The following is a 22,504-nucleotide window of genomic DNA, read 5'->3' as shown; positions in this document are numbered from 1 at the left end:
TGAGCAAAACAAGTTATCTAAAATCCCCTGAGGTGTCCTGGATTGCAAGAGGGTGCAGGCCAAGCTGAGGGACCCCACTGGTGCATAATTGGGGCCAGGGAGGGAAGCAGGAAGTTGGCCAGCTAGGGAGGGACTATGGGAAGGCTCCAGGGTACACCTGTCCCATCTTGCTCAGTCCTGATCTGCCAGACCCCAGCAGCAAGCTAACCTTCCAGTCTGAGTGTCTGCCCTCTGGTGGTCAGTACACATCATAGCATGTGGCTGAGTGGCCTTAGCATATCATTAGCATATTACACTTTGTTTGGTTAAATGGACAACCGGACAACTTGGAAATTAGCATATTAAACTTTTATTATATAGAATTAATTCCTTCATTTTACAAATAATTATTGGGCACCTATCATGTGTTCAACAATAAACAAGATAGTTCATTCCTTATTCTCAGGGAGATTGAAGAAAAGTGTGATGGGAGCATGGTTCCAATGACTCAAATGTTCTCTCTCTCCCTTCTTCACCATTGCACATTTAAGGCCCACTTTTGAGAAGGCCAACCTGAGAACCTAATTATCATGATGGTTTTTATCTTAAAAACTAACATATGGTATTAGTCTTCTTAATTAGGATATAGGAAATACAAGGTGTCCCAAAAAATGTATACATACACTTTGAATAATTATAAAGGCAGTGTTTATTATAATACATTTTATTTTCAAAATTAAACTATCAGCTGATAAGGTGTGTATACGTATTTATGGGACACTCTATATATACACACTCATATACACACACACACCAAACACACACAAATATATACATATTACACATATATACATTAATATATGTTCATATTTATATATATTATATATAGAGGGGGAGGATATGCATATACAGAGTAATGTCAAAATTAATAAACTACTTATAGTTTATTAGGAGAAAAAAAAACTCAAATCATTTTCTAAACAGTATTACCATTTTGTTTTCTATGGAAGGGCCAGAAGAACCTCATCATTTACTTTGCAAATTTTAATATTTACTATTGATCTTACTATAGATGGTTGTATTACTTTATTCCTGGATTAGTTGTACATTTTTATTTTTTTAATTCTAGTTAATGCAAAGTACTGTGTTGTCTTCACATTTTTAAACTTATTAGAAGAAAAATAAAAGATCATCTTATTTAGCTGAACAATACATGAAGGAGGAACAGTTTCTGACTCATAGAATTTGAAAGCTATCTATAAATAGTTTTAAATGTTTAACAGAAATTCATTATTCCAGCATTGCACAGGTATTATAGTTTTAAGTGGGTGCTCAAAATAAGATCTATGCTTGGGAAACTCTTGATGGCAAAGAGTCATCCTATATAATAAAAGGTTAATATGCAAATTGTTCCCTTGTCAGGAAGTTTGTCCAGGGGCCAGCAGTCCCTCCCCCTGGCTGGCCTGGCCTGAGGACTGCCAGTTCCCACCTGTGCACAAATTCATGCACCTAGCTTCTAGTTGGAATATAAAGTGTTATTATTGTACCTAATATTATAAATACATTTAAGATTGTCCCATTTTAATTTTTAAAAAATATGCATTTGTATTCTTCAAACAGAGAGTAGGAGCATATATATCAAAAAGCTATCTCTAGGGAACATAATTAATTATAGGCAGTTTTCTTTTTTCTTTATTTGTGTATTCTAAATTATACATAATGAATATCACTAAAATAAAAATACATAATTTTGATTATAAAAAATGGAACTGCTGCTATCCTCTCATCCAACAAAAATGATAAATAGCTTCTTGATTATGTTTAATTTTGTCTTACTGATTGGAAAAATAACATTTGTGAGTTATTGAAAGTCTGGTGTACAAAAAACAAATGAAGAAGAAAATTTTTAAAATGATATTTATCACTTCTCATAAATAATCAGTTAAGATAATGGTAATATTTTTCTTGTCTCATATACACATAGTATGTGAATATGTATAAAATTACATATGTATACACATATACATATACATATACATATACATATGGATATATTCACACACATATACAAAAATTTTTAAGTTTGGGAGGCATCTTTGATTCTTAAAATTTTTAAATTATTTTTTAAATTAACATTTACATTCAACATCATTTTATATTAGTTTCAGGTATACAGCATAGCAGTTAGTCAATCATATACTTGACTAAGTGTTCCTCCCAACATTTCAAGTACCCACATGGCACCATAAGTAGTTATAATATTATTAACTTTATACCTTATGTTTTACTTTACATCCCCATGACTATTTCATAACTATCGTTTAGTACTTCTTAATCCCTTCACCTTGTTTCTCGCAACTCCCTACGCTCTGGCATCCATATGACCTCTGTACCTATGAACCTGTGCCAAATTTGTTGGTTCATTTATTTTATTCTGCAGATTCTCCATATAAGTGAAGTCATTGATATTTGTCTTTCTTCATCTTTAACTTAACATAATACCCTTTGGTTTCATTCATGATATTGCAAATGGTAGGATTTTATTCTCTTTTAAAGCTGAGTAATATTCCATTCATAGTTATGGGTTTTTATTTAGATAACATAGCAAATTATTGTGTCATGCTATTACAACATTATTTGAAACAATGTTCAACTGTATATTTTATGAATCAATATTTAAATCAAACTATGCTTCTTCTTTCTTAATTATTCTATCTAATAAAAGAGTAATATGCAAATTGACCATACCTCCACTACACCTACAAGCTATGCCCAGAAGCCATGCCCACCAGTCAATCAGGAGCAAATATGCAAATAAACCCAACCAAGATGGCTGTGGCCACAGAGAAAGCAGGAGGGAGGCTTGGGCTTCCCTGGCAATGGAGGAAGACAAGCTTTCCATCTTATCTTGCTGGCCTAGACTTACACTCAAGGCTACAAAGTTTCAATGATAGAAGATAAATAAACCCAAACAGAAATGGCAGCAGCCACAGAGCTGGAAAGAGCAGGAGGCTAGGAGAAAGCCAACCTTCTGAAGCCCTGACCTGCCTTGGCCTCCGCTCCAGGCTACAAAGTTTCAATTATAGAAGATACATAAATCCCAACACAAATGTATGCCACCATGGAGCAAGCAGGAGGCTTAGCTCCACTCCAGGCAAAGTTTCAATTGTAGAAGATAAATAAACACCAGAAACCAAGGCCTCCACATGGGTCACCGAGGGCCTGGCCAGACTGTAAACCACCACAGGCCTCTCACCCAGGTTGTCTCATGCCCCAATAAAACCCCCACCCTGATCTAGGACATCCTTCATGGCAAACCAGCCAGCCTCCACCCATGCACCAGGCCTCTATCCTATCTAATAAAAGAGTAATATGCAGATTGACCATCACTCCAACATACAAGATGTTTTCCCCTATATGGTCAAAGATCCTGCCCCTATGTGGACACAATATGGCCAGCAGGGGAGAGCAGTTGGGAGGTACCAGGCCTGCAGGGGAGGGCAGTTAGGGGTGACTAGGCTGGCATAGAAGGGAAGTTGGGGTGACTGGGCCTACAGAGAAGGGAAGTTGGGGGAAACCCAGGCCTGCAGGGGAGGCAGTTATAGGCAAAAAGGCTGGCAGGGGAGCAGTTAGGCATCAATCAGGCTAGCAGGGGAATGGTTTGGGGGTGATCAGGCTGGCAGGCAGAAGCGGATAGGGGCAATCAGGAAGGCAGGCAAGCAGTTGGGAGCTAGTAGTCCTAGATTGTGAGAGAGATATCCAACTACCTGTTTAGGCCCAATCCTATTTGGATCCTATTGGGATCAGGCTTAAACAGGCAGCTGGACATCCCTCAAAGAGTCCCAGATTGGAGAGGGAGCAGGCTTGGCTAAGGGACACTCCTCCCCTTCCTTCTCCCCCCCCCCCCCCTCCCTCGTGCACGAATTTCATACTGATTGAAGTACAGATATACTTCCTTTAGACAGTTAGACAAGAGTGTGTTAGATGGAATAAATTCTGTACAGTAGATACCAGCCACCCTTTAAACCCCTGATCCCCCCTCCCAAAGGCAAGTTAGGCATGGATTTATTCAATCATTGAATCACACAACAAATAATTGAATCTACTATGCATAAATATATAGCATGTTATTATTATGTCTACTTATACAAATATTAAGCATCTACTGTTTGAAAGGCCTTACCATGTGCACTGGAAAAATAGAGATGAAGAAAAATAATGAATTGCCTGACCTCAAAAACTTGCATTCTAGAAATATAGACAAGAAACAAGGAGATAGATATAATTTTAGCTAATGATTTATGCTGTGATAATATTATGGAAACATATCACATCAAGGTATAAATTGTTACTACACATTGCTTCACAAACTGCAATGTAAATTCATTTTTCTTTTATAATTCTGATCCAGTAGTCTGGATGGAGATGGGGATTTGAATTTCTGATAAGCTACTAGTCTGAAAATCACATTCTGAGTTGAAAAGGTTTGGTACTATTTCTGTGTGACAAATTTGACTAAGAGATTGGAAGGAAAGGGTGCCTTAAGGCAAGACTGAGTATATATGATGGAAAAGGGAAAGGAGAGAAAAAGAGTAGTAAAAAAAGGAGAAAATCTAATAAATAAAATGGAATGAAAATTCAGTAAAATTAAGCATACATTTCACAAAAGACAGAATCTCCTTACATATACTTTGGAATTATCTGCAAGCTATGAACTAAAATTAAAAGACTAAAATACCAAGAATATACATTCAGCCTAACATAAGAGAGAACTTTAGCTGGTAGAGTTTGTGTAGTTAGAGTGCCAGGGAAAAAATGAACATTTAAAACAAAGTAGATCTATGTTCTTTCTTTTAGAAACCAACATTTCCTTGGCTATATTGAGTATTTTCATTAGGTCAGAAGTTTTATTATAATTATTATTTTTATCTTCATCCCCAGGATATGTTTATTGATTTGAGAGAGAGAGAGAGAAAGAGGAACATTGATTTGTTGCCTTCCTTAAGCACATAAATACCCTACCTGGGATTAAACCAAACCTAAGTATGTGCCCTGACAGGGAATGGAACCCACAACCTTTTAGTATATGAGATGATACTCCAACCAACTTAACCACCCAACTGGGACTTATTATCATATTAATAATTATTATCCTATATGATAAAAGCTTAATAAGCTAAGTGTCCAGTCATCTGGTCAACCAATCAATCAATGCATAATATGTTAATGATATCTTAAAACTGCTCAACTGCTCGCTATGACATTCCCTGACTACCAGGGGGGCAGACACTCCAACTGGTAGGTTAGCTTACTGCTGGAGTTCAGCCTATCTGGATTGAGTAAGATGTGCCAGACATGCCCTGAAGCCCTCCTGTAGTCCCTCTCCAGCTGGCCAACCTTCCATGTTCCTCCCTGGCTCTGATTGTGCACCTTCAGCCTGTGAGGTCCTTCAGCCTGGCCTGCCCTGTCTTTCCATCAGAGACCTCTTGGGGGAGGATAGAGAGCTATTTTTGGCCCAATCCTGCAGGCTAGGCCAAGGGACCCCACTAGTGCATGAATTCGTGCACCAGGCCTCTCTCTAGTCATTGATAATAGCCTTGAATGAAATATTTCTTATATTGTGTCTTGTTTCTTGAAGTTGTCTTGAAGTGCTATGAACTTCTCTCTCAGGAATGTTTTTGGTTTGCCCCATTGATTTTGTGTTGTTGTGTATTCATTTTCATTAGTTTCCAGGAATTTTTAAATTTCTTCCTTGATCTCAACGGTAACCCATTCATTGTTTAATAATATGATGTTTAGTCTCCATTTGTTTGAATATTTTCGAATGTTTTTATTATAGTTAATTTGTAGTTTCATGCCATTGTGATCTGAGAAGATACTTGATATGATTTTAATCTTCTTTAACTTGTAGAGACTTAGTTTGTGTCCTGACATATGGTTTATCTTTGAGAATGTCCCACTTTTGAAAAGAATGTATATTCTGCAGCTTTGGGGTGAAATGTCCTATAAATATCAATTAAATCCATCTGTTCTAATGTGTCATTTAGGGTTACTGTTTCCTTGTTGATTTTTTTGACTGGAAGATCTATCCAGTGAAATCATTGGGGTGTTGAAGTCCCCTACTATGACTGTATTGCTATCAATCTCTCTGTTAAATTCCTCCAAGATGCTAGGCAATTATATGTTTACCATGGTTATTTTCATATCCTCTTGTTGGAAAGGTTATGTGTGGGTATTCTTTGTCTCTTATTATGGCCTTTGTTTTAAAGTCTATTTTGTCAAATATAAGTATTGCTACCCAAGTTGTTTTCCGTTTTCATTTCCCATCCCTTCATTTTCATCCTGTGTGAGTCTTTTGTTCTGAGGTGGTTCTTTTGTAGAGTGGCCAGATTATTTTGATCTCTGAATGTATAATAATCTGGCCACCCAATGTGTGTGTGTGTATATATATCTACAATAATAAAAGAGAATCATGCAAATTGACTGCACCTCTGCTACACCCACAAGCCATGCCCAAAAGCCAATCAGGAGCAAGTATGCAAATTAAGCCAACCAAGATGTCTGTAGCCATGGAGTAAGCAGGAGGCTTGGGTTTCCCTGGTGATGGAGGAAGCTAAGCTTCCTGCTGGCCCTGGCCTCCACTCAAGGCTAAAGTTTCAATTATAGAAGATATATCCCATATACCAGGGCCTCCACTTAAGTCACTGGGGTGGCTTGGCCAGCCTACAAACCACTATAGGCCCCTTTCCCAGGCCACCCCACACCCCAAGGGAACTCCCACCTTGATCCAGGACACCCTTCATGGCAAACCAGCTGGCCACACCCATGCACCAGGCCTCTATCCTATCTAAAAAGAATAATATGCAAATTGACCATCACTCCAACACACAAGATGGCTGCCCCCATGTGGATACAAAATTACCGCCACAAAATGGCCAGCAGGGGAAGGAAGTTGGGAGGGACTGGGCCTGCAAGAGAGGGCAGTTGGGGATGATCAAACCTGCAGGAGAGGGCAGATAGTGCAGTTGGACATCCTCGAGGGGTCCCAGTTTTGAGAGGGTGCAGGCTGGGCTGAGGGACACACCCTCATGCATTAATAAATATATACTAGAGGCCTGGTGCATGAATCCATGCATGGGTGGGGTCTGGCCAGCCTGGCTAGGGGGAACGGGATACAGGCAGTAGGTTGGCCTTCCTGCTGTTGAACTCCTTGTCAAGGGGACAATTTGTATATTAGCCTTTTATTATATAGGATATACATTGAGTGGCCAGATTATTATGAGTTCAGAGATCATAATAATCTGACCACTCAGTGCATAGGGTCATATTTTCTTATTCATACAGCTACTCTATATCTTTTGATTGGAGCACTCAGTTTATATTTAAGGCTATTATTAATGGACTAGAGGCCCAGTGCATCTATTTTGAATGATACACTTGCTGGATATAATAGCTTTGGTTTCAGATCCTTGCTTTTTATTTCCTTGAATATTTCATGCCATTTCTTTTGGCCTACAGAGTTTCTGATTTTAAAAAAAGGCAGTTGACAGCCTATGTGAACTCCTTTGTAGGTAATAAATTGCTTTTCTCTTGCTGCCTTTAAGGTTTACTTTGTCTTTAATTTTTGGCATTTTAATTATGATGTGTCTGGGTGTGGGCCTATTTGAGTTTTTCTTGTGTGGGACTCTCTGTGCCTCATGAATTTATATGACTTTTTCCTTTACCAGGTTTGAGAGGTTTTCTGCCATTATTTCTTCAAACAGGTTGTCTATCCCTGGCACACTTTCTTCTCTTTCTAGGTCCCCTATGATGCAGATATTGTTACATTTCAAGTTGTCCCACAGGTCCCTTAAGCTACCTTCCTGTTTTTAAATTGTTTTTTCTTTTTGGTTCTCTGATTGCATGATTTTTTCTGCCTTGTCTTCTAATTTGTTGATTTGATCCTGAGCTTACTCTAATATGCTGCTTATTCCTTAGATGTATTCTTTATTTCTGCTATGTAATTCTTCTTTCCCAAATGTTAATTTTCATAGTTTCTATGTCTTTTCTATACTGTTGAGCATCCTTGCCATCATTAGTCTGAACTCTATATCTGATAAATTTATTTCCATTTTATTTAGCTCTTCTAGAGGATTATCTTTCTCTTTCATTTTGGGCTTCTTTGTCACCCCATTTTGGCTGCTTGCTTGGGTTTGTTTCTATGTAGTAGGTACATCTATGATACCAAGTCTTGATAAGGTGGCCTTAAATATAGGTGACTGTGGGACCCAGTGGCCTATTCTCCCTGACCTGTATGCTCTAATAATGTCCCTGTGTGTATTGTGTGCGTCCTCCTGCTGTAATTGATTATTGATTGCTATTGGCCCATTCATGCATAGACTCAACCCTCAGGCTGGCTGACAGTGAGACTCAGCTTTCTGTTTGTTAGAATGAGTGGTGACTTCAAAGGATCCCTTTACCTGTGAAATCTGAAACCAGAGATCCTTTTTCCCCCCTTTGTTTTAGCTAAAATAGGAACCTACCAAGTTGACAATTTTGTAACTGGAATTTTTTTCAATTATATTATAAACTTGTTCCTTGTTAAATATTTTTTTCATATAATTTTTTATTATTGACATTACATATTTTTATCTGGCCCCTTATTGCTCATACTGCTTCCAATTTTCTGCATTATAAACTGTGCTTCTGTGAGATAAATCATTTTGTATATCTATGATTATGTCCTCAGGATAAATAAAACAGTCTTAAGCTATTAGTACAGAGAAATTATTATAACACAACCTACATACTTTAGTGGTAAAATAATTTATACCTCCTTCTTTTAAGGCATATTAAATACAATCAGTGTCTCTGTTCTTTTATCAATTCACAAAATTATTGAGCCAGTTCTATAAGACCTTCTATTGTTTTGATGTATGTGTGTGTGTATCTCTGTGTATGAAAGAGATACTGAGAGAATGACACATTTTATGCAAGTATTTTGAATTGTTAGAGAAATAAAGGCCCTTCTTTAAATTTCATTTCAAGCAAGACTAATCCTAGGAGAAATCTGCAAATCCCAGGTGCTTTTGTGATTTTGTTCTGCAACTTTCATAAGGTAGAATAAACACAGCCTCCTTAGCTGTGGCAGGGGGCAGCTTTTCTCTAGGGGGCATCTCCTTTGTTGCTCTGCTATCCTGATAGAATTACCTGTATAAAACTGGTGACTTCACTTTTCTTGGATACTATGAGACCAAATTCTAGCTACTTCTATTTGGCTCTTCTTCTTCCTTTATATCCTATCAATATCTCTTAGCCAGAGATCACTAAGAACACACCGGTACTTGAACTATTTGAATTTTTTGCTATTTGTAATTGATATAGGGCACCATGGAGAACCATAGGGTATCTCAATAAGAGGTTGTTAAAACAAAACATGTTGTAGGATTTAGGCTTGCGTTAAGTGATTTGAGAGAGGGTTCAAGGATGCATGGCTCCTGTTAAAAAGCAAGTGTAATTTTATGATTTTATATAATCATGACCCTTATCAAGAAGCAGGGTTACCCACCTTCCCAGTATGCTTGTGGTTTAGAGTGTTCCTGGGACACAGCATTTTCAGGGCCCAAATCAGGAAAATTCCAGGCCAACTGGGAGGAGTTGGTTACTGTATTGGAAGGCAAGAGAAATAAAAAGCTGAGGCTGGAATTGGTGAAGCAACATCAGTCACAGGAGCCAGGACTTGGAATAATTGGTCATGTTTGCATTTGGTCAGTGTTTGTGTTTTTGCCTGAAGTCAGAAATGATTACAAAATAGTCTCATCTCTAACTTGGCCCAGTAAGGTGACAGAGGGGCCTTGTCTGATGTTGATATTGCTTTAGCAACACCAAGGGTTTGTAGAGTTTCTTGGCCAGTTTCTAGCTGTCAGGGGCTTCTTTCCTTTCTTCCAATTCCATTTTTTGGGAATTTGAGGACTACTCTTGGGGTTGGCCTAACACTCTACAGATATAATCTAGTTGTGACAGCATTGGTTTCAGCCACATTACTTCAGTGTCCTAATAAAATGCTTTGGGCTTTGAAGCACTGAGTAATAACAATATTATTATCTCTATTAACACAACATATTTTTCTTCAATACAAAAAAATGTTTCAATGACTTAGGTCAAATGCTAAATTACTAAGTGTTAAAAAATTTTAAAATTAAATGCTGTTCTTTTCTTCTTTGAAATTCAAACTTTACATTAGAATATTTCAGTTTTCTTAGTAAAATTGCAATAAAACCCCCGATTTATTTAATATAGTACTTTTCCCCCCACAGAACACATTCACGTTGATGAACACTAATATTCCACCAGTAAACTAGTATTTTTTTTTTTTCTTGCAATCTTCCATTCTGTTTTTAGGACTCTGTGTAATATTTTTTTTTTCAGACAATGTATTCTTTATTTCTAGTGGATCCCTTTTCATATCCTCATAGGTCTCATTTATTTTATAGGCCTTTTCTAGGAAATTCTTGAAAAAGCTTATAACCACAGTTTTGAACTCTATATCCAGTTGCTTTTTGTCCTCCATTTCTTTCTTTTGTGATGTTTCTTTTTTTTCTTTTTTTTTTTAAACTAGTATTTTTAATAGTTTATTTAGTGAGTGTCTCCTAGTATAGCTTTTTTATTTTAAAAACTAGAAATATATGTAAAAGATAAATGATCCTTATGATTTAAATTGTTTCCATTTAAAATGAAATAAATTTTCTTAATTACAGTAACTGAAAATATATAGATGCACGTTTTTCAGATTTTCTATTTTAATAGTAAGAGAGAAATGTTAAGTGGTGTTTGGATTTTTCGGGGAAAACATTTAACTAGCAATGAACATATGTAATTGCTATAGTTTAGTCACTAAGGTTATAACACTAGCTTAATTGTGGAGCATTATCTTTTTTTTTCATTGTTTGAAGAATTACAAATAGTAGTACATATGTCTCTTTTTCCCCTAGACCTTTCCCCAGTCTTCCCTACATCCCCGGATATGCCTTCACCTGCCTCCCCGCTTCCCGTGTCTTGTATCCATTGGTTATGTTTATATGCATGCATACAAGTCCTTCAGTTGATCTCTTACAGCCCACCCCCCTCCTACCACAACCTCCCTTGCCTTCCCACTATAGTTTGACAGTCTGTTCAATGGTTCTTTATCTCTATAACTATTTTTTCCCATTTCTTTTCTTTAAAATACCTTGCAACTGCAGACTAGAAATAAACATATAATAGAAAAAAAACCAAAAAACAAAAAAACGTTTAAGTCCCAATTTCAATGTCCAACAGTTTTGAGACCCGGTTTCAATGTCAAATAGTTCCTTGTGTGTACATGACAGCAATGATATCTGGATGATGGACAGATGGAGGCAATGCAGGCCCGACCCTCTCTGATTTATTAACACTGGTTCTTAAACTCGGCTCGGTTGTTCCGTATATGAATTAAATGGGTTGCTCTGCATTTTGTTTTTATAACAATGGAGGAAATAAAATGGCCTTAGCTATATTATAATAGGCATCCATGCACTTTTCTCTAGGTTCTAACGAGTACCTCGAGTTCAGTATTCCGACGGACATAAGAGTGGAACATCCTGGTGAAGTAAGTGAGAGGAAGCAACTGGAAGAAGTCTCTGAAGTTCCAGGAAGCAGCGGACCACTGGCAGTGGTGCTTCCCACGGAAGTTCCCTGTGAGGTCAGTTAAGATGCCTTATCATTTAAGTGGCCTTATTGTTTTATTGGATATTGCATGTCAATAAAGTGTAAGCTCCAAAAAGACTGTTGTGCTTGCCTACTTTGCTCATGGCTTTGTCCTCAGAACCCAAAACAACATCTGGCCATGAGTAGGTATTTAATACTTTATTTGTCAAACAATCAACTGATGGAGAATATATGAAAGCTTAGTGTTATCAACTGTTATGAATGCATTGCAAACAGGTTGAAATTGTTACATATATCAAGCTACCTAAAAAGGAACACTGGGTTTGTATTAACCAAAGCAAATATTTTATTTTCATAAGGGGAAATATATCCTTTAATTTGAAAATACTTATTTTCAGGTTGTTCAATATTTCCATTATAAAACGTGTATCAAAGGCCTACATTATCAAGGGGAAATATAAGATTTAGAAGAGTTGGTCTTTTAGGGAATAAAAGGTTAAAGGAAGGTGAAGTGGATTTCTGAAGGTGACTACATGAACACATGTTGCTGACATTTTTCCTCTTGTCTTTCTTGGGATGAACACTTGAAATAAGCCTCCTGGTAGAGCTTGACTGGAATCTCATGCTATGTGATCTCTAAACACCACAGAATGCTGGCTCAGCATCTGTGTCTTTAGTGGGAATAGCCAAAATACAGGAGAGCCATGGGAAATGCATGCAAAGGACCTTCTGGCACAGTGAGCAGATTTATGTGACTGGGTGGCAGGGGCTGCATGGTCTGCTTGCTGGGAGGTGTGTGTGGGAGACACTCTCCTAATCCAGCTGAGACCAGTGGTCCTGGGGGAAGCTGCCCATTCTGTACCACTGGGCAGACTTTCATTCCCTCACCCCCAGATTCCATGCCTCAGCAGAAGAACCACATTTTTAAACTATTTTGCTACCAGGTCCGGAGAAACAAAAACTTCTCTGGCACTTCCTTAGAGACCAAAGGAACCTAAACTGCACAGGTTCAAGATAACTGGCACAGACAATCAGTAAAGCAAACAACTGCAACCCACTTAAAGGACACAAGTACTCAAGGGAGAAACCTCGGGCTAAACAATCAGAACTGGGGGTTTCTATTGGGTCAGAAATAATGGAAGAGACAGCAATAAATAGAAGATACTGTAATAAAGGAAAAATGAGAACTGTTCTCAAGTAGATCAAATCAAAGCAGAACAAGGAAAAAAAAAAAAAAAGAAAGAAAGAAAACCCTCTAGAACTAAAAATAGCTCCCCAAGAATTATGCAATGATTTTAAATAACTGCTTTTAAAAATATCTGTACAGTAAAATTTGAATAATATAAAACCTTTCCAATGTTAAATTTTCAGAGAAATTAAAACTCAAAAAGGAAAGCTCCATGCCCTCCAGGCAGAGGTGACTTGTTAGGACCAGGGTTCTTTCATTGGCAGAATCATGGCCAGTTATTATTTAATATGGAAATAATTCTTCCTGACCCTCTGAAGCGAAATTATTTCTTTTTCAAGTTTCTCTTGGGCACCCCACTTTTTAAGCAACCCTAAGAGTTAAAAAGTCATGAAAGAATATTTCAGTACCCTTTCCACAACCCAAAAAATTAAAAATAAGCTAATCCTTGCACTAACAATAGTTACCTCAGTCAAAAGGTTGTGTTCTCCCAAAACCTTGATTTTAGTACACAATCAGAATCTATATGACAATTGCCAAGCACATCGGAGACATCAATTGCATCCAAATGAGAGAAAAACATGTTCCAGATTTGCCAGGAAAACATTCAGTCTACACCTGTTGTCTGAAAGCACAACCTTTGAACTTACTCATTTCTGAAAAGGCTTCGACTTAGTGAATGGGGACCCCTGAAGAATACAGCCTCCTCTCCCAGGAGGTGATGGTCGATTCTCTGCCATTTTACAAAATCTAGAAATTTACAATGCTATCATTGCCAGTTACCAGGCCTTATTGGAGGCGTGCCTTTCACACCCAGCAAACCCCAAATCTATTCACGTTTCTATGGGCTTTTGTGTTTCCAGCATGCCAGCGCTGAGTTCTCTGTGAGGTCACTCTAATGGCATGATCTTTGTCTTTCTGATGCACAGGAAGTTAGTTTGGTGTGTGTGTTCTTGTTTTTTTGTTTGTTTGTTTGTTTTTGTGTGTGTGTGTGTGTGTGTGTGTGTGTTTGTTATTTTTTTGTTTTGTTTTGTTTTTATCTGCCCTGCTACTGCCTCCTGCAGTGGAGCTGCCTGGGTCTGGGGACTGCCTCTCAGAGCAGTGTTTCCAGTCCCCTTGTCCCCTCGTCCCCTCATCTGTACTGGAGAATCAGCGTGAGTGGATTATCTAACTGAGGCTGCTGTTGCTGCTTTTAAGCTCAAAAGCCTGGGAGTTTTGCTCCCTTAGTCTCGTCGTCTTTCCATGGATTGTTTATTGCTGCATTGTTATTTTCCTTGGGTTGTTTATTCCCTGGGCCTTGAAAATCATGCACCACTTTAAAAACAGCAGAAAAGCTATTTTTTTTTTTTTATCAGCGTGTGTGTGTGTGTGTGTGTGTGTGTGTGTGAGTTTTATGCAGTGCTGAAGATATGCCTCTAGTGCTCTATTTATCTGAATTGTTCCCTGTCTCTTTGAGAAACACCTAGATTAAATTTAACAGATTAAATCTGCTACTTAATTTTGGCTTCTTTGTTTACCATCTTTTAGGAATAAGATCCTTTGTCCTATTTTGATATTTTTATTTCTTAGCCCTTTTTATTAAAAATTTTTAACATGGACACTATTGCAGATGTCCATTTCCCCCACCTCTGCTCACATCCACCCACTCCTGCCTCCCCCTCCCTTGGACTTCACCACACCATTGTCTGTGTCCATGGGGTGTGCAGATATGATCTTTAGCTATTTTGATATTTATAAATCCTTTTATGGGCCAAGGCATTTCTTTTCCTAGCATATTCCTCTTGATTTTTTCAGGCATAATTGAGTATGAAAGATATGAAGTCAGCGAGTTCTGTTTGCCCGATGCATCCATTATTCTAATGAATCTTAACCAGTTTTTATATCCATGATGAAAATTCCTCCTGGGAGGCATTCCGCCTCTGGAACAGCATCTAATCCAGAACTGGACCTGATCATTATTTTCTAGTGTCTCTTCCGGGTGCTCTGTGTTACTTCAAAGTCTTAATTTCATTAATTCTTCTGGAAAAGTCCCTCAGAGCAATGATTTTCATCTGGGAGTGATCTTGCTTTCCTTTCCCCAGAAGTAATTTGACAAAGTGTGCAGAGAGTTTTGGTTGTCATGACTTGGGGGCTGCAATGGACATCCAGTGAGTAGAAGCCAGGGATGCTACTAGATATTTTGTAATGCACAACAGTGACTTTGCTGCTCCAAAAATTGTCAATGGTGCCAAGGTTAAATCCTGTCCCAGAAGTAAGGAAATACATTCAGCCCCCTTACAGTAGCAATCACCTAAGAATGGCATCAAGAATCCAGCGCCCCCCTTCAGAGACCTCTCTTCAACCTACCGGTTGTCTCCAATCACTGGCTGGGGCTGTGTAATCTCTCCGCAGAGATTCCAGTCGGTCTTTTGGGGGGTGAGAAGGAGGGGGAGGTGGATATCAAGTTTCTTTATATGAAGGAATGGTACAAAGGAAAGAGCATAAGTAGATAATTTGGTGCAACTTTTACGAAAGGTAAAGGCAGCCCCAGCATGCATGAGGTGCTTTGGTGACCGGAAGGAAAGCCAGCCTGAGGCTGCGCTTGCGTCACTGTCTCCCAGGGTGTGCTTGTCATAGAGGCACTCCGCCAGGTCAGACTCGGGGCCCCATCCTTGGTGAGCACAGCTGTCTTCCAGGCACTCTTTTGTGGATTACACCCGAGGCTCTAAGAGGGAGTCTCTAAGACTGATGCACATTTTTAAAATCAGTTCAGCCACTTGGTTTCTTGAGCAAATTCAGTTCTTAAAGTTACAGTTATAACTAGTAAAGGCCCTCTAATCAGCTTTATCAGCATTTAGATCTATAATAACTTGAATTGTCTTCCTATCTGAATCCCAGAACATGGCATAGTCCCTAAAAAAGGCCTTTATTTTATTTGACCTGTTCATTGATATACCTCTGTGGCTGCAACCATAATATAGGTCTCCAAGCCTATAGTACAGACCACAGATTATATAAATTACAAATAGAGAAACCCTGAGACTATATGGGTGGATATGGCCTGTATGGGCCCGTGGGCAAGCCATAAGAATCTCAGATTACTTCCTACCTGTGTATCACTTGGCCCTGATTCCAGAGTAAAACAATACATAGAAGCTAGCAGCACTGCCTACTTATTTCTGACACCAAATCACACACAAGTTCTTTGTGATCATTCTTAACCTAAATTTTGATCTTGTGATTTAATTTAAAAAATTATAGTAAAAGTAGCAAAAATAAAGTATTGTGTGTATCAAAGCCAAATATATTGATGTTATGAAATACTGCCCTTTTGGTCATCAGGCTTTAAATTTACAATGACCAATAGAATTAATCAATTTTCCCTTTAACCAAGTGGTTCTCTAACTAAGACGCATATAACAACTACTAGTGGAGGTTTAAAAAATAATAGCATTGCCTAAATTTTATGCCCTGGGTGATGGCCTGGACATTGGAAGTTTTAGAATCTTCCCAGGTGCTTCTGAGGATGAGAATTAGGATCTCAGTTTGGAACCATTACCATAAGCTAATCACTGCTCTATTGCCAAGGGTCAGATCCATGATGGCTGTAGCAATCTGCACAGTTCAGCTTAAGAAGGACCAGGAAGCTATACTTGCTAAACTAGTGGCTTTAAAGTAATCATGAATATAGGAAAAGAGCCATTGGCCCATATACAAAAGTCATAGTATGACCCCAAGATCAAAATTCTTTTGTTGCCTGTGCTAAATAAAGACACCCACCTTGACAGAATCACAAACTTCACTAACTGTATATTGTATGTCATATTGTAGACCAAGTTCTAACCCTTTTGTTTATGTCTCCAAGTTTTTGACTAATGCAGCAAAACATTAGGAGTTGGGAGTGATAATAAGCATAATAACCATTTATTTCTACTCAAATGATCAGAACTAAATAAGGAATAAACAGAAAAAAGATTGAGAGCAAAATAACAACTTTGTAATGGGTAAAACTAAATGTTTGACCATGTGCCTACCCCAGCATTTTCTCCATGGAATTACATGTGTCCATATACTTTCACCCTTAATTAAGATGTCCACAAGGACAGGGCCGGGCAAGTGCATCCTTCCCTCCTGGAGCAGGCTGCTTCCTGCATGGAGATGCAGGACCAGATGAGGCTGTGAGTGCTGAAGGAGACAAGGAGTAGAGCAGAGTATGCTCAGTTTTCACAGTCTTATTTTTCTCTTAATTTAAAAACATGAGCAGACTGTATCTTAGGTACAAAGATCTTGCAAGATTCCCCAGTGATATGAGAAAATAAAAATACCTTCAGGATCCTTAAAATCTAGCTGGAAAGGCAAGACTCAGACATGGAACACTTATTAAGAGCATGACATTGAAGGGGTCAAGTTAGGAGTGTAGGTGTAAATTCTCTGACTCCTTTGGATTTATAAATCTCCTCATGGGCTGAAACTGTAGGAAGGATTTGTGGAGCTGGTGAAACCTGAGTTGGACTTTGATGGAGAAGGTGAGTATGGAGAGATGGAGGGAAATAAGGAATGAAACGAGAAGCCAACATGATGTACAAAAAGGACTGGCTACCTAATCAGTAGGCCCAATGCAAAATGAAAACACAGGGGCCCTTGTTCAAATTATTAAGTATTTTAGGCAGCGACAGCAGAAACACTAAACTAAGCACAGGGCCCTGCTAAGCATAGAGCTCTGTGCCTTTGCACAGGTTGACCGCCTATGAAGCTGGCTCTGCGTACAGGTGAACATGTCAGTGCCTCATCTGGGGTGTCCTATGCTTGTCTTCTGTTTAGTACTTTTCTCTGGTGGAAAGGTGGAGCCGTGCCTTCTATCAATGAGAGGATCGATGCTTAAGAAGCAGGCTGTTGGAGCTCGCAGGAATGAGGATGAATTGCCTGGGTTAATAAAACATTGGAGAGGATGCTTAGACTTACACGGATTTTGGAAATAGAGGACAAAGTTAAATAATAAGTGATGTTTCCATGGAAGAGAACTCTGAAGAACTTCGAAGCAGGAATTGGGGATCTGAGCCAAAGTGAAATGGGAAGTCGTTAAATATATGAAGAAAGGTGACAGACATGAGTAATGGAGGAACTAAAGATCTGTGCTAGACCTGAGGTGCCAGGTAGAAGAGGTTGTGGATGCCAGGAGCAGAAGAGGCTCACAGTCCTAACTTGCAGGACGCAGATAAAGTAGTGCATTGGGCAAGGTACAGGGAAGAAAACAAGAAAGTCTTTCTGACATATTGGATGTGTGGGGCAAGAGTGAGAGGGGGAATAGTGGTAGTTCCCCTGATATGGGATCTTTTATTTATTTATTTAATTAAAAAATATATATATTTTATTGATTTTTTTTTTTTTACCGAGAGGAAGGGAGATAGTTAGAAACATCAATGAGGGAGCAACATTGACCAGCTGCCTCTTGCACACCCCTTCCTGGGGATGTGCCTGCAACCAAGGTACATGCCCTTGACCAGAATTAAACCTGGGACCCTTGAGTCCACAGGCCGATGCTCTATCCACTGAGCCAAACTGGTTAGGGCTCTTTTTTATTTTTATTTTTAAAATATAGTTTTATTGTTTTCAGAGAGGAAGGGAGAGGGAGAGAGCTAGAAACATCAATGATAAGAGACTCATTGATTGGCTGCCTCATGCACGCTACCTACTTGGGACCTGGGCCACAACCTAAGCATGTCCCTGACAGGGAATTGAACCATGGCCTTCTGGTTCAGAGGCTTTTGAGCCACACCAGCCAGCTGGAATCTTTTCTTGATGTGCAATTTAATTGGTGAGTAGATATTTAGATCAAAATAGCCTATGGGAAAATATTTGGAAGCACTGGGTGCTGGTGGAAATGCCCAAAGGGGATGTGTGTCAGCTGAAATGATTTTATAACATCAAGGGATTTGTACAAACTCTTTGGTACAGAACATTATATATATATAAAGCTTTGTTGTTGGTTGATTTTTGCTTAGGGAGATAACATTTAAATCAGACAACTTTGTAATTAATGACTTTTGGGCAATCACAATTGGATAAGAGGCTCTTGTTTATTATGTTAGGAACTTAAGTTTAGTTTGACTTTGAAGAAAGCCTTTCAAGGATGATATGTGGAATAATAATAAAAATACTATTTCAGTTTAGTTATTTTGAAGGGTTAAACAACATGATGTAAAATAGAGCGCCAATTTTGAATTTGGGTTGTTCTGATTCATCTTCAAGTTAACTCTATGCTAGTTACTCTATCAGAAAAGGTGTAATAGTTTTTATGAATGCACTTATTTGCATGTATGTATTTGTGTGTATATGTTTGGTTAGGATTTTTAAAAATCTCTATATAAATGTGCTTAAAATCATTTTTAGTATAAAATATATGTTTAATAAATATTCATTTCTTTTTTCTCTGTATTAATGTTAATCTTTTTATCCCTAATTTAAAATAATTCCAAGAGGCTTTCAATAACCCTTATTATATCAATATTATGTACATAGATTTAGTTTTTCCACCTTAATAAAAATCTTTAAGCTTTAAGTTTTATAATCTTTAGTCAACTCAATAACCTTCAATGATAACCATCATAAATAGACTAACAAGAGAATGTTTTTCAGGTAAAATTTAAAACTTTTTTCTTTTAAAAAAATCATATTTAAATTTTAAAAATCATATTTAATGTTCAGTCCTTTTATTTATAGAGAAATAATCAAGTTCTAGAAAGGTGGGGGGAAAAGATTTGGAAAAAAGGTATGTTTGACAATTGAATTGCAACTCTCTGGAGGTCTGTGAAGGGATGCTCACTCCCCTGAGGTACAGAGCCACACACATAGGGAAGAGGCAAGAGGAAAGGGTAGCAGCTATGTTCTCACTACGTTTTCAGTTGCAAAGTATGGAATTGGCGGAAAAAATTAAGGGTTCAATAGACACCAAATCCATAAACTCAGAATGTAGTGAGGATCACATTTACATATTTCATTTCTAACCATGGTTGAAAATATGGACATGATAGAAGACATAGAATGACCATGTGCAACCTCTATCATTAATGAATATAATGGGTTATTTAGCATGTAAACATTTTCAAATGCTTAATTGGGTTATATTTTTCATCTTATAGAATCCTGGTGAAATATTTATTATTTTGAGAGATGAAGTCATCGGTGACACGGTGGAAGTTGAATTTCTGTCAGATGATAAATGCATTAGAATACGGCCCGCCCTTTGGAATACATCTGTCTGGTGTATGAAAGCTTTAGGTAAGAAATTATTTTATGCTTTAATAAATATAAAACATTGTCCTGAATTTCTTTCAATAAATTTATGATTAATGGTTTCACTTCCCTACAGAAACTAACATTGTCCTGCAGGTGTTTCCTGTGTTTAACTTTCACTATTAATCTGAATTTGCAAAAGTACAAATGTGTGAATTATGAGAAATTAGCTTGTGTACCATGTTGTGAAATGGCATCCAGTAACATCACATATTCTTATATGTGTCAGCAGAGGGTACTCAAATATACACCAAATAGCATATATGGAACTAAAATTATTAGCTTTATTGTAATAGGACTAGTAGATATTTGGATGTACATTATAAACTTTGAAATCTTTTTTGCTCCTCTCTCTCTCTTCTTCCTCTCTCTCTCCCACTCTCTTTTTGCGTGTCATGCTCCTGAGTATATTTTTGGTTCTTTTGGAAAGCATAAATCTTTCTCACTATTTTGTCATCAGGCTAACATTTCTATATACAATCGCCCCTTCTTTTCCTTATTTAATTTATGAAGCTAACCATTTCATTATGCGACTTTGCTTTACCTTGATAAATAGTATCAGATGGAATATCCACACATGGCCTGATAATTGTGCTAAAATAAAAGTGACGATACTAATTTCAGAATGTTTTGATATAAAATGTAGGATTATTTGTTTTTTTTTTAATTTATCTTTTTACAATCAGAGAATAAAATTACCTTACAAAGCTTTATAAATGTAAATTTCATAAAATATGTTAAAGTAAAAGATATGCAATCTTACTAAAAATTTGGAAATGTAAAATATTTACAGTAAAAGACTATATCAAATGCATCCTGATATTTTTATGTAGCTGTTATGCAAAGCATGATTCCCCTCTATGGATTTCCTTGCACAGCCGAAGTGAGAGTTCAATTATAGAAAGGAAAGACTATGCCAAGCATTTGTAACATTGTAGATACTGCTTCCTCTCATGGACAAAGATGTGCAGAAATGAGATGAGAAAGAACTCTCTGTCTCTTTGTTTCTCTTCCAAAGACCATTACTTCCTATGGCACAGTTTTAAATGATTTAATGAAGAATGATTTCTAACTAATTAGTTTTGGAGTTTAAACTAAATCTAGTTAGACTAAAATCACTATAAAAATCAATTTAGCAAATTAAGAAGAACTTAGATAATATTTCACAAACAGCAAACCAAAATGTCAGATAAAATTACTTATATTAATATTTTATGAGAATTTTAATAAAAGATTTTTATATTCAGTTTACTCAGTAGCTAAGAGCAGTGCAAAGAGTAAAGCATGTCAAACTGCAAATGTTTTTCAGTAAAGTAGAAAGCTGATAGTCTATATTTTCCAAGATACATTAGTTTAGTGGTCAGCAAACTCATTAGTCAATAGAGCCAAATATCAACAGTACAATGATTGAAATTTCTTTTGAGAGTCAAAAACTGACTTCTACAGATGGGCCACAAAGTTTCAATCACACTGTGCGTGCACACCCACAGGTGGTGTTTTGTGGAAGAACCACACTCAAGGGGCCAAAGAGCCACATGTAGCTCACGAGCCATGGTTTGCCAACCACTGTCCTAGTTCATAATATGTCTATATTGTTAAACAGCAAGTTTGTAGCAAAACAAGACAAACCACTATTTACTAGTTGTGCTAAGTAAACCTCTCCGAGTCTTTCTTTCAACTGGTACATTCTGTAAATTAATGAGAGATTTTCTTATGAAATTTTAATTGCTGTGTACTATGTAGGAATATGTAGACTGATTCCATGAGTATATGTGGGAATATGTACAGGACATGTCTCACAGACATGGCCTCAGAATTTTATTTTCTCTTCTACATGGCAATGTTTCTTAAAAATTTTTGAACCCTAGTGAGAACTACATTTTATATTATGAGCCAGTACATATGCATAAACCCATAACTAAAACAAAAGTTTTATTTTTATTTTTTTTAAAATATATTTTATTGATTTTGTACAGAGAGGAAGGGAGAGAGATAGAGAGTTAGAAACATCGATGAGAAAGAGTCATCGATCAGCTGCCTCTTGCACACCCCCTACTGGGGATATGCTCGCAACCAAGGTACATGCCCTTGACAGGAATCGAACCCGGGACCCTTCAGTCCCCAAGCCGACGCTCTATCCATTGAGCCAAACCGGTCTCGGCTAAAACAAAAGTTTTAAAGCAATAGGCTAATGGTAGTTAGCCCTGTCATGTAGAACTTGGATATTGTCACTCCCATTCCACAACAAGAAAAAGTAGAACAAATGGGAAATAAATAACTTTTCCTGAGTTCATTGAAAACTACTAGTATAGTTGCAGGGCAAACCACTGACCCAAAATTTGGAGAGAAAAGTACATCAAGAGAGTGACATCCAAGATCTGCTCCCCTGGAGCAGAAGTCACT

General features: G+C 37.6%; 1 protein-coding gene across 2 annotated transcripts in view; it reads left to right on the top strand.

The window, feature by feature from the left end:
- The window catches only part of BANK1 (B cell scaffold protein with ankyrin repeats 1), a 300,521-nt gene that overhangs the window by 67,447 nt on the left and 210,570 nt on the right, over window positions 1-22,504 (top strand). For both annotated transcript variants that reach the window (XM_084901804.1, XM_084901803.1), the window contains exons 3-4: window positions 11,523-11,677; window positions 19,948-20,086. In XM_084901804.1, coding sequence (XP_084757930.1) covers window positions 11,523-11,677; window positions 19,948-20,086 — 294 coding nt within the window. The remainder of the gene's footprint in view (window positions 1-11,522; window positions 11,678-19,947; window positions 20,087-22,504) is intronic.

This window comes from Pipistrellus hanaki (assembly GCF_964339955.1).
Source record: "Pipistrellus hanaki genome assembly, chromosome: 1".
In the NCBI taxonomy this organism is placed as follows: Eukaryota; Metazoa; Chordata; class Mammalia; order Chiroptera; family Vespertilionidae; genus Pipistrellus; species Pipistrellus hanaki.
Note: the sequence above shows the minus strand (reverse complement) of the source record. Positions and strands in the feature narration are given on the sequence as shown.